Source organism: Dermacentor andersoni, chromosome 2 (assembly GCF_023375885.2).
Source record: "Dermacentor andersoni chromosome 2, qqDerAnde1_hic_scaffold, whole genome shotgun sequence".
Classification (NCBI taxonomy): domain Eukaryota; kingdom Metazoa; phylum Arthropoda; class Arachnida; order Ixodida; family Ixodidae; genus Dermacentor; species Dermacentor andersoni.
Window position 1 is genome coordinate 182,230,088 of NC_092815.1, and position 13,579 is coordinate 182,243,666.

At 47.9% G+C, this 13,579-nt stretch overlaps 1 protein-coding gene across 1 annotated transcript in view; it reads left to right on the top strand.

Annotated features, from left to right (window-relative positions):
• The window catches only part of LOC126540358 (bcl-2-related ovarian killer protein-like), a 194,946-nt gene extending 182,265 nt beyond the window's left edge, over positions 1-12,681 (top strand). Inside the window, exon 3 of the mRNA XM_050187155.3 lies at positions 7,378-12,681. Within this exon, the coding sequence (XP_050043112.1) occupies positions 7,378-7,494 (117 nt within the window). The 3' untranslated portion in view covers positions 7,495-12,681. The remainder of the gene's footprint in view (positions 1-7,377) is intronic.
• Positions 12,682-13,579: the final 898 nt, after the last annotated feature.

Here is a 13,579-nt window from a genome sequence, read left to right on the forward strand (position 1 = left end):
GAGAATCGTGGCGGTAATTGGTTTACTTTGCAGAAACAAGTATCACAATAAACTACGCACACATTATATAATATCGCGATACACACACCCTGCGAAGCGCGGCGGCGCTTCCGACAGCGCCAGTCCTGGTTTCGTCCACAGCGATATTCCCAGTGTTCCAAGACCAATGATCACCAGTGGAAAGTCACTCGTATATTTTCGAGTGGATTCGTTTTGGATATACAGACTACAGTCGCTGCAGATCACGTCATACAGCAGTTTCGAGCACCACAACTTTATGCGGCTGTCACGCCGATTTTTGCTTTTGTTCTTCACGTCGCCGTCAACCTTGCTAAAGAAACGTGCGCCTTTTGCGGTGGTTGAGGGAATCGTCTAGGGATATGGCGAATATCGCGTGGTGCCTAACGCAACGGGGCGCCATGCCGAGGTCCAGACGAACGGCAATTTGCAGGCTCGCTAGAGGGAACAGCTTTTTCCGTCAAAAACAAGGACGAGGCTACCATGAACGCAATTGTGCGTAACTGCAAATGTGTGCGTAGTTTGGAAAATCGCCCACTGGCGCAAGGAAAATAGCATCGTGTACGAGACGTATGCCACGTTCATTAGAGGCTCCATTCACGCAGGCTTAGAGATAGCTCGTGGCGTCGTTAACTGCGACTATGACAATAACGTCACTAACAAAAGTGCCATAGGTGAATGGCCAGGGTCACCTCTTCACATTGAGATGGTTGTTTGTACCAGCAGAAGATGATGCACGGCTTAGGCACCGCCCCTGTGCACATCTTCCCCATTTTGATGTTAACGTTGCTGACTACAAGCCGGTTGCACCGCAGTACTCGTATTTTCTTATTGCTGAGTCAATGTAAGGTTGGCGTCAGAAATCCTCCCATATCTTTTGCTGTCAAATGCAAAAGGCGTCGAACGCTCCGTAGTACGAATTTTACCGATTTTCGCACACTGTGCGGGGCCTGGTGCTGCTGATGTCCTGAAAGATGCAGCGTTCGAACTGTTGCTTCGTGTTCTGATCTGCATCGGCCAACCTCCGACAATTCCACGTTGGTCGAACAGCCTAGTTTTTAGGGAGGACATACATAGAACGTTGCACGAGTGGCTAGGACGGCGAGAAAGAAGGGAGAAGCGGAATAAATACGACGCGTTGTAGAATTGCGTCATCAATCAGGTTGCCAGCGTGGTGTTTCGAAAATAAAAAGCCGCCTGCCATGAAATGGGACACCGCTCACTCCTTACGTTTCAGCGGGGGAGGACAGAGGCAGGAAAAAATGGGCCGTCGTGAATACGAATATTGTATTGATTCGGCCCGGGCCTCCCTAGAGGGAAACGCCAGCTTTCGGGGCACCCGTGACATATGGAGCGCACGTGGAGGTGACAGGTGGGCAAACTGAGCTTCTGGAGCTAAATAGGCTTTGAGGAAACGAGTATGCTGATCGAGCGATGGTGTTGTCTTGGGCTCTCGAGCCTCGACGTTCGTCTACTAGCCGGATGACGTACGTGTCTGGTTTCAGGGAAATGTGCCGAACTTTATTTCATCTTATTACCACAGAAAAACAAAAGAAATTCCTTCTTTTATTTTTTTGCCTAAGAAGAACAGGAACGGTACAAAACAGGATGAAACTTAATTTGCCATTCGTATAACTCGTTGTCGTACAAGTGATGCAGGGATAAAAAGCAAAGGATACTCAAAGCGGCCAGGAGCACACAGAATTAAACGTGACTCCGATGAACACTATGATTACTTGAGTGATCTCCCTCAAACCTTCTCCAAGATTACACATAAATATAGAAGGAGACAAGTATAGTACGCTGTCTTGCATAATAGATATATTTCTCGTGTGACCACTTGCAAGGAAACAAAAAAATAAAATGACGTTTGCTTCCGTTTCTTATATACGACACGTTTCTTACATATCGAAATGTGTCTGATGTGGAAACGGCGCAGCGGTTTCGTCTCGGAACTGTTAGATGAGTAGCCCCGATAGCAGGCACTCAAGACGCACTTATTACCTGAACCCGTTCGAACACTTACACCTCCTACCGGTTTTTGAAAGAGCTCAACCCGTTACTTGACGTGCCAGAGAATAAAACACTACGCCGTCCGCCTTTCCCAGCCCGCCTCTGCGGACTCGCCGAAGAACACAACGTTTTCTATCGCACCCCGGCGGCCCCGTGTTCCGCCCGGCGGATCCTAGGCAAACAAACAACTCGGCGTCTGGACGTTGGCTGCTTGGGCGAAAGCGGTGTGCGTCGTGTCTTGACGCAGAAGCAGAGCCCGCCGTGGCCGCGCGTCAATCAAGCGCTACCCTTCGACACGGCCCTCAAAGACAACAAAACAAAAAAAAAAAGGAAGCCTGAAAAGCGCTTACACAGACGGGTAGCGTGTTTTCTTCCTTTGCTGAAAGGAAGTCTGGGCCACTGGAAAGAGTAAAGGAATGGCCGTGCCTCCTCCGCATCGCCCAGAGCATCGGCACGCAACCCAGATGGCCCCACTTTCACCCGTCCTTCCCTGTCTGCGTCCGGCGGCGATGATCCCGAGGGAGGTTCTTCAAACCGGCAAGAACCTTCGAGCTTGCCCGTCGTAGCCAGCTTCAGTACAGCTCCCATGCAGGCTGAAACACCGGCTGGAATTCACTCGTCGCACAGCCGGATTCATCCGAACTGTTCGCTTGCCACGGCAATCCCGAGGTTGAAGAGAGTACTGCGAAGGAAGCTTGTGTGTCTCTTGCCAACATGTGTTCTGCTTTCTAACATCGGAACAACGCCTGGAAGAAGACCGCCTCGTGGGTGCCGCTAACGTACCTGAAAGTGTCACCGGTTCCGCACGCATCATTTGCTGTTTACTGTAGAATGAACTCACATTTGCTTCGAAACAGCCCGAGACGCAAATGGACATTTTCTTTTGTGCGAATGGGAACACCGGACCTGTGTAGCGCTCGAGGTTGAGTCTAACAGACCGCGCTGTTGAAGAGCTCACTATGCTTTTTGAACTGTGAAACATAGCATCGACCGTGAAGCATACGTTGCAGGAGTGCACTGGCGTGAACGCATATCCGCTGGTTATATCTGGTGGTTTCAGAACGTTGATTGTGTGGCGCACGAAATTAGATCGATGCCCTTTTGATAGTTGCGGCAGACATTGATGCTTGACCATAATTGATGCGTTTATGTCTTAATACGATTACCTTATTTGCTCTATACTCCGAACCGCTACCTAATGGTCTAAGAAATGCAGGGGTAATACACGCTGTGATGGCTGGCAAGCCATACCTAGATCGATGAGTGTCCTAGAGCGGCGTACATTCGGTCGATGTTTTCTCCGTAATGTTGGCCTGTTCAGTAATTTATGAGAGCCTAACGAGATGAAGTGCGCGAAAGCGTGTTCCCTCTAGATGTGGGCAAGTTACATAGCTTTACCACTATTGGCGTTCAGTGAATGTTGACGAGAACCCCCTTCGCCGCAAATCAACAATCGTTGTGTCCCACGTTTGGGCACGGTGCTTAAGCAAGAAGCAGCCGCGGTTCAGCGTACACAGGAGGCAAGCGATATCGACCCTTCCTCCTGCCTAATATACAACTACAGAGAACGCCGCCTGCTGCGCAGTCCCGGGCTTTCGACCGTATTGACCCGTTTGCGCAAATTTGAACTGCCTTGGTGAAAGTGAAGCGGAAACAGCGGACCGCCAGACGACGGGAGTCTCACATGCGAACTGGCAATCATGCGATGAAGACATCGGGCGTACACGCATTCAATAATGTGCTGGTGAACTTTATACGAGTGCACGCGCTTTCAAGGGAATCGTGAACCATGCAAAGCAGAGACATGTGCACGACCGTTAACCAGCAGCCTTCCCTGCAACAGCAGCAGCAGGTGGCTAACAGAAAGACAAAAGCCAGGGAGCAGATTCTGAAGTTGTATGCCTACGAAAAGAAATTGTCCGTCAAGAACCGCAAGCGGCAGAAAAGCACCAAGCCCGTCAAGCCCAAGAAGGTAAGTGTTTGCGTGTGGAATCTGAAATATCTCTTGAAGAAATCTTATGCATAAAGCGCTTCGTAAGTTTAGTCCTAAATTAATAATTAGGTCTTTGGTATATACGAGTATTTAACATCATAAGCAAGTGGAGCTCCCTCTGTGCGCCCTGATGCATTGACACACTTCTTTTGATGCCTTACAACAATTCTGTAAGAAATATTAATGAAGTACCTCCAAATTTTGCTGCAGCTGCGGGTACAAAATAGTCACTATGTTTTAAAAAAAACCCCTTGCTGTGCGCGGGATTGCTGAGTGAGACTGCGAACAGGCAATAAGTACATAATCCAAGTCAAGGTTGCTTGCTCTACAAAGAAAAGCGTTCAAGTTGGCCCCTTATTTATTTAAATTTACCAGAGGCAACTGTTGCGATAAGCGTGTATGTGCAAGGAACAGTCGGTCATCATGCTGTTCAAACGCTTTTGAACGACTGCTGTCATACGTAATTTAGGCGTTTGGGATTTGCTGAAGTATATATTGCTTTGTAATATCTCCCGAGGGCTACTTCAGATTTGGTGGCACCCACCGTGGTTGCTCAGTGGCTATGGTGTTGGGCTGCTGAGCACGAGGTCGCGGGATCGAATCCCGGCCACGGCGGCCGCATTTCGATGGGGGCGAAATGCGAAAACACCCGTGTACTTAAATTTAGGTGCACGTTAAAGAACCCCAGGCGGTCGAAATTTCCGGAGTCCTCCACTACGGCGTGCCTCATAATCAGAAAGTGGTTTTGGCACGTAAAACCCCATAGTCTCTAAGATTTGGTGGCACCACTTATTCAGTAGATAACATATTCTTCATTCTCAGTGAGAAGATGCTCGCTGAGCGCGGCAGTTTCTGGCTATGCAAGCACAGTCCGTTGGCCTGAATAGCGCCACGCGGACATTTCACTATATATCGAGCATATTTACTGCTGGCTCAGTAAAGCGATAAGAGCGTTACTAAAAATGCCGAAGTCGGCAGGTTTCGCAACCGTTTACAGACTCGGTGTTCACTCCATCACGTGCGCGCGCAACTACTGGATGTTCCCTTCTTTCTCTCTTTCTTCATTCCATTATTTTTCTTAGTCTGAGTGCACGGTAGAAAAAAAATCACCACACACACGCTCTCATTCAGCGTAATGCTGGACTCTAAATGGCGCGGAGCTTGTTTGAGTTAGCGAGGTAGCAGCAGTAGCGAATGACACGACGACAGCCTCATCACCTGTAGCGGTTAGCTGTATGCGACACGTAGGCAATGCGTGATCCTGGTGGAGGGAAGAACGTTGTCAAAAGGCGCAAAGAAGCACGACACACGCCGAAACGGATTTCAGGCTTCGTACCCATTGTGCCTCAGCGGCATACTGAAGGATTTTCCAAGAATGGGCACGCGTACCCAGCGGTACACGTGCCCATTACGTGGCGACCCAAGGTGTCTATACCGGGCCAGACAGTAGCCCAGCAACAAGTTTGCCATACGCGCACCTATACTCGGCGGCCACACGTTGTCTACTCGGTAATACAGCAGCCAGCACATACCCAAAGTACCATTCTGGATATTGTCGAATTCTTCAATGGCGGCATTTTGATCCAACCAGAGAGGTCCTAGCAGCCCTCGGGGCCAATCGGAGCTGACCAGATTGTGAATTAGACACTGTTCAGAATAGCACCCGACTTGCCCAAGTTGTTTGTATGTATAATTCCCAGGGTTAGTTCTAGTAGATAAACATAGATGTCCCAGAAAGTGGATGGGGAAACGGCGCCGCGGTAGCTAAACTGGTAAGAGCATCGCGCACGTAATGCGTTTTGTATACCACATGCGACAGGTTGCTTTTTTTCATCCACTTTCATTTAGATTAATTTCTCATTCCTTCAATTCAATTAGTAAGTACAAGTAATTTCCTCTACGTTGTCCTTGGTGTCCTTGTTTGTTGGTTTCTTATGATATCATTAATATATATATTCGGCGAGGCAACGATGACGAACACCAGACTCCAGGGAAGAGGAAAAAAATGTTAGACTTAATAGACGTTCTTGTGGCTAATCTCCCTCGCGTTGCTTTACGTCTGCTTCTAGGATTTTTCAGTGCGCGCCCGCCAGCTCCTACGGACACTTGCTTTTCTGTCTTTCTCTGTCGTTCTCTTGCCAACTTTGCCTTTATTACTTCCCTCCAACGCAAGCAGTATACTGCTTATGGTTAATCTCCCCGCATCCTTCTTCTATATCTACCTCCCACTATCTTTGATTTTCAACTATTAACTTTCAAGCTATGCGACGGCTGCTGCTTTCGTTTCAACTTGAAAGCAAAGAAATTTTACATTGACGAACGTGTAGGTCGGGCACCTTATTTGCTGTATTTATTTTAGATTCTGTCATAGGATCGTCTTATATATGTAGTGGCGCTGCAAGCACGATACGCTTATACAAAAACTGCGACGGCAAATCTATATTCTAAGTTTCGTCGCTCTTGCGTATCCCAACGCTCGCCGAGGCGCCAAACTTTGGGGCCCCTGCTGGTCAAGCTCTCTGTTAGTTCTGGTGGACTACTAGCTTCGGAAATCCCATCCCATATTTTCTTTATTTCCACTAAACCCGCTTTATGGGCAAACCTGGAATGGTCTTCTCCTGCGTGGTGTTCTTGCCGATACAGCTGCGTAAGTGAGTTTGTTGGCCTGTTTTATACCGTAGGTGGGACTTCAATTTTGTGTGCTTGTTTTTGTGCCTGTGCTGCGAAAGGAAATGACGGAGGCTGCTCTCCCTTTGATATGCAACTGGATAGAATAACCTTATGGAGAAATCGTCGTCTGCTCTTCCAAATGCGCTGCGCAGTTTGACTGCCACATGGAGCGACCATGTTCATGTCAGAGTGGTAAAGTATATCATGTTTTACAGAAGTACGCGAAGCGTGGATACTTGGTTTTATGCAGACATTCTTTTGGCTACTTAGGCTTGCGTTGACGATCTAAAAGCTGCACAGCAGAGGATGGGACGACGGACACACATTAAGCTGGACGACTCCCTGTCTCTCCCGTCTATTTTGTTTCATGCTGGTGGCCTGTGGTCTGTGACACTTTATGACGTCTCAATATGATCGACACCGTCAGCACCATTTACTGTTATTTACGTATGTTGACGTTTTGATGACGCCAATCATGTACTGTACAGAAAAAGAGGGAGGCCTCTCCTGCAGACATCTCCCACTGACCCTGTCTTGTGTCAGCCGATTACACGTACGCTATGGCTTGAATTCATGATGGACCTTATCATTCATCTGGGGACGACTATGCTTTAATCTGATATAATCCTGTATCCTTTTGTTCATGTCGCCTTATTCGCTTAACATATCATCTTTTCATGCAGGGAACCCTAATCACGCGTTTCCGACGACGGCCCCAGCGGTCAATCCTGGTCGACTTCTTGCTTATCGTGGCTGGCCTGGTGCTGGTGGTGGTCCTTCTCTATTACTGGCTGTCCTGACGCCCGGCGCAAACCCTACACGTAGCAAGGATGCTGTGATCGGCGCCATTCCCTTCCGCCCACGTTTGCCCAGCGTCACATCCTGGAGCCCCACAACGCCAAAGAAGTGGTGCTATGTGTAGTGTGACAGCGAGCCTCGCGAACAAACCCACCAAACATAGCCTAGACCTGACTGAACGAACTGAGTGCGGTGAATCTGTGCACGTGAAACCGTCTTGCGTATAGTTCAACCCGTTGGTGCTGTGGACGTTGTGCTTCAGTTTTAGAGGACAATGTTCGCATGACCTTGGAATGCTTACCATAGATGCAAGACACAAGTTCCTTGTTCTGTTGTAGCGTTAATCACGTATGCAGCACCTGGCTTCAGCGGTTCTGTCGTAGCAGATTCCGACGTCCAGAGCTTGTCACAGGGATCATCGCCGAGCGAGAACTAATTTTTGAGGGACCACGTTGAGGAATGAGCGGGGCCAGACTTTTGTACATGGATGTGTATTCTCGTTTCGAAACTACCGCAGTCCTCACACGCAAAGCTTGTGATCGCGCGCGTGACAAAATGGGCTGACTTGGTGCCCTAAACTGTGCGGATCCCGCTGTAGCGGCGACCGCCGAGAGACTGCATTTCTGTTCCTGGACTTGTTTGTGTGAAAACAGTGTGTGTTTTGTGTGGGTGTGCCCCGAGCTGTTAATATCGAACATGCATTTAATCTTGAAAGAAAACTACGGTGGAATACAGTGTGACACAGTAGTTATCCACGCAAAGTCCAGTGGGAAGTCTCACACGGTAGCTTATAACAAAGAAACAAGATATCAGAAGGTATTCCACCACATGAAGACTTCCGCACGCAAGGTATTTTGGCGTCATAAGTTTAATAAGAATTTTCTGGGTTCGCAATATGTATCGGCCAATGGCACTAATTTTCATGCGATTTAAGCAACCACACAGGCCAAATGATACATAAACCTATTTTTTTCTTTACTTTTTTTTTGACCTGGGAGAAAAAAGTGAGCTGGGCTACACCGGTAGGAAATGCGCTAAAAGGTAACGAGAGCAACACAGGGTGAATGCAAATTATCATGTTAGGAAAAAAGTGTTAATTAAGAAACAATAATTAGTCTTAAATATCCTAGGTGAAGATTTCTAAGAGAGGCAATGTTCAGAATACGCCCAGTTAGTGACTCTGGGGCAGAAATATTCCAGGCAACGTTCACTTAGAGGAGTAACTTTCTTAGTACCTCCAGCTTCAGCCACCTAGTACTGCGTTAGTAAAGCTAAACGATGTAATTTGTAGATGTTTTTATGAACTCGTTCGTAGAGAGTATTCTCTGCAGCTGCTACCGCCTGACTGAAAAAGATCACTTACCTTCCTAGTTTGCGCAGGATATTATGCCTTGAGGCTCATAGCAAGGCTACTCAAGCGCATGCAGGTAGGTTCAAGTGTATAGTGCATTATTGCGTGATTAGTTTCCATGTTTCTTAAGCTAGAGTAGGGGAGTGTTAGCGTTGCTATAGCCGATCTCCTAGCGAACGAATGATGAAAGGCAAGCAGAATGATGCAGACAGACATTTTCTTCAAGCATTGAAGCCGTGCAGTGCGTAAGACCGTATAAGTGCAGTCCGGGCATATGCCACGCTGGGACCAACCGACCCTAAGCATCCGCCACTGCAGACAGCCAGGTTCGATATTTCTGGTATATTTGAGGCGAGCTTCTAAGAAGAGAAACTGAAAGCGGATTGCCTGAATTGTCGGCCGTCCATTGGGTGTGGGAAGAGTAGCAGCTGTGAAGCTGTGCTTTTTCTGTACTTTCCTTTCTTTATTCTGCCCTGCCTCAGCTGCGTCTAAATTTCGGAGGAAAACTTGGAGTGCGAAGCATAGCTAATACGGCAATTAATAATGTGAATTGTGCGGAAGAGGTTTACAACAGCTATGTAGGGTTTTTTATTTCCGTTCTCCGGCGCTTCTGTCTTTTGCAGTATTTTTTCTGTCACAACTAAAAGCTCAAAGCCAGTTCTCCCAAAGACATTCCGCGCAGAAGGCTTTATTCGCGGTACTATGGTTCCTGCGGTCTACTTTAGGAACGCTGCCCGCTACAGCTCTATAGTGTATGCGGTTTGTTTGTGTCTTCGCCTCTCTTTCTCTGGCCTTCGGCTGTCTTTCTCCTTTTATCCCGCTACTACTTCCCCCCGTGCAGGGTATACCCAACCGGAACTACATCAGGCTAACCTCCCTGCTTTTCTATGCATCCTTTTCTCTCTCTCTTGTCTGTTCTGTTTAATGCCTTATATACGCAGACGTTGCAGTATGGAGTTGCACGGAGCCGTAAGGTTGATACAGTCGGATTACGGAGCACAGGTTTAACGGGTAGCACCGGCACCGAGACAGCCAGCCACAGCCGCATGTGGTTTTCCTTATATCGTAACTGTGCGCTTTGAAACCTCAAATACGGTCTACCAGCCTTACGCCTTACGTCCGAAACGACCGGCGTTTAGCTGTCAGGTAGGGGTTTTGCTTTCTGAAGACGTTGTCAATCGCGTCAAGGGCCATCAGAGAAACTCCCGGCGAGGTTATTTTCTACGGCGGAAGCGGCGCGGGCCGCGGCGTCATTTAGCGCACTTCCGGTGGTGACGTGTTCAAAGAGGGTTCCCCAGAGACGCAGAAGGCACCGTATGGGCTTGTTTTAATGTGTGACGATAATATGCAGGAATGCTTTAATGTGTGACGATAGTATGACAGGAGAAAGTGACATAAGCCGCTAATAAGGACGCCAGTGGTGCTAGTTATTTTTACGCGGATTACCTGTAGATTCGCTACGCGTATTTATTGCATCCGGATCGAATGACCAAGCGCCATTAGGCGTACTGCGCAGCGCTTAATCATGCACCATTCTTTAACCGGACGCACGTGTCACTAGCGCCACATATTTCGCTTCATGGTTTGCGCCTGCTTAGTATAAGAAACGATGAGCTCCTTTTCTGTCGTTTAATATCCTTTCTCTATTGCTGCTCTCGCGGCCCAGTCATGTGGCAGCGGCGGCTGTGCCGGGGTCACAAGCCGTGCACGACTGTCTGCTGCGGTAATAGAAATAAATGGCCCGTAATAAGCAGTCGTTGCTGTCTTCGGGAGAGTAACTCTTTATAGATGCTTATTCGCGCCCTGGATTGTTGTGCCGGGCAACGCGGTTGTCATGCTATTGTTATTCGAAACCATTCGAAACGTAAAACTAGCCAGTGAAACTGCCGTGAACACGTCACGATTGGCATTGCGTACCATTGGTGCGCAAAGTTCGGGGCGCAAATGCCTTACTGAACATAGTATAACACTGCGGTACACCACCTGTGCACGCACAGTATATGACTTTCCGGCATAATTCGCTGAATGATGCAGCGATGTTTAATATCCATACTCTTCCATCACTATAGTGGAAGATGTTGGTCATGCTTCTTAACATTTAGTACGGATATTTGGAGTCATTTGCAGCGATATTCAGATCTGTCACAAATACCGCCTGTAAGTTATTCCAGTCTGACGTATGCGGTTTTGTTCCAGAAGAGTAGATTACTTGGGATCGATGACCTGTTCTTCTTGAATACATGGTATCCGACGAAATGTGGCGGATATGGACGACATGTTATTGTGCGCATTTGTAGCACAGGGAGCAAAATGGATGTCGCCTATGGGACAATAGTATATTTGTACTGATGCAGACAGTAGAATGTGCACTTGCGCTGAACAAACCTCGCGTAGTTTTCTTAGAGGTAACTGTCGTGCATTTCACACATTAGCATATTGTAAGGATGTGCTACAGCAGCTGCACGTTGTTATCTAACATCAACATACTTGTAGAAGCGACTAGTCAAAGACTGCGCAAATGTAATCGGGCAGGTGTGCGCACAATGTTGATCCTGAAAGTTCACTGAAATATTTCCGACGCGCGATTTCTGTTTGTCATCGTGGCGGGTCTGCTCGATGCGCGTGCCTCTGATGGCACCAGCCCCGGAAGAATTCTAGTGATCCCGGTGCAGAGCCAACGCAGGTGACGATGGCGTCGGTATGGCAAGTTGCACAGACATTTCGTTGAATCCCTGAAGTGCAGGTACAATAGCCTGATTGGGCTTGTCGATCAGTGCACGGTTCTGGCCTGTACGGCCTATTTTTTTGCAGCATCACCATGGGCCAGTCAGTGTTTTTAGTGTTGTTTTTTTGTAGAGAAGTCCACAGTGCTCTGGGCCACAAAGTGTAGTTACTCGGTCTGACTGTCTGGAAAAACCAAACTGATTAGATTCACGTTGAAATAAACAACCCACTATGACTTCGCCCACGTAACATTTTGACGAGCATTTCGTTTTCTACAGGCATGGCCAATTGATTTGGGAAAAACGTCCCAACACGTCCTCCGAAAATACCAGAGTTGATGGCAAACAGCGATATCAACGGACGCCGATTGCAACACACCGTGGGTACTGGCTGAATTCTAACCGACAGTACTCGGAGAAGAAACCGAGGCATCGTTAAGCAGTTGACACATTTTGGCGCAGGCAAATCAGGTATTGTGGAAGAGTGAAGCGTGTGCTCATGCAGGGGGCATAGTCAGTCAAACGTGAATCGAGCAGACTCTGGATAACTTTACTGGCGTTTCGCTAAGCGTCGCATTAATTAAAGTATATCTACTAGTACTGTGTGTCGCCATATAAATGTCATACATTATAGCTGTACGTGGTTAGGTGTAAATGCATATCAAGTTGCTACTTTGTCACTGTTGATAGTACTTTCTTTCCCGTTAAATCCCGGTATTTTGTAAGTGTACATTTTGTTTTGACGATGACAAGAATTGCGCGTCTTTTTATTTTATTTTGATCCCCGTGTGTTATCGTTGGTATGTGCGTTTTCTCCCAAACATTGTTTATGGAGAGAATAAAGGTGGATCTTATTTATGGAAAAAGTTCTCCTAATTATTTGCTTGTTTTGACGGTTAAGACTTCGTGTACCGTTGTTTGCCTGCAAGGGGGTAAGGAGGAAGGATGGAGACGGGTAAGTTGAGAAATGAGCGCAAGAGAGAGAGAATGAAGAGGAAAGGCAGGGAGGTTAACCAGATATGAGTCTCCGGTTTGCTACCCTACACTGGGGATGGGGGATAGGGGTTAGAAAGATGACAGAGAGGAAAACGCAAAAAAAAAAGAAAAAAAAAACACGCACACATGGAGGCACACACACACAAAAGGCGTTCCAGTTAAAGTCGTTCACACAGGCCGGTAGATCGCAAGAAGCGCAAAAGCGCTTGCACGGCCTTCTTCTGTGACGGTAGGTCCTTTCGATGTTGCAGAATTCTTTTTTCGGATAGCGCTTGGTCGTCCAGTTGGTCAAGTTCGTGGCGAAGGCATGCCCTCTGTGTACTGTACTGCGGGCAGGCACACAAAATATGGCCAATTGATTCTTCATGGCCGCAGTGGTCACAGGTTGGGCTGTCGGTCATCCCTATGCGGAATGCATAGGCTTTAGTAAAGGCAACGCCCAACCAAAGTCGATATAAAGGCGTGGCGTCTCTACGGCGAAGCTGTGATGGCGCTCGAAGACTTAGTGTTGGATCAAGTGAGTACAGTCGCGTGTTTCTTAAATGTGGCTCATTCCATTGCGACGCGGTGCACTGCCGAGCAAGTAGGCGGAGCTTCCGTGCTGCGTCAGTTCTAGAATGAGGAATTGGGACATGGCGCTCCTCAGTATGGGCTGAGCGGGCAGCGTGATCCGCCCGTTCATTGCCGATAATCCCGCAGTGACTCGGAAGCCACTGAAAGGTTATCTCATGGCCTGCTTCACTTATATGTTGCAACGTCTCTGTAATATGGAATATTAGCTGTTCGTGTGGTCCGCGTCGTAAAGGTGACAGTAGAGACTGCAGTGCCGCCTTCGAATCGCAGAATATTGTCCATTTATGTGGTGGTTCATCACCAATGTGATGAAGGGCAGTAAAGAGCGCTGCGAGCTCTGCTGCCGTCGATGTTGTCGCGTGGGTCGTCTGAAATTTGATTGTTGTAGCTTTCGCGGGTATGACGATTGCCGCCGCGGAGCTACTTGGAAGGACAGATCCATCA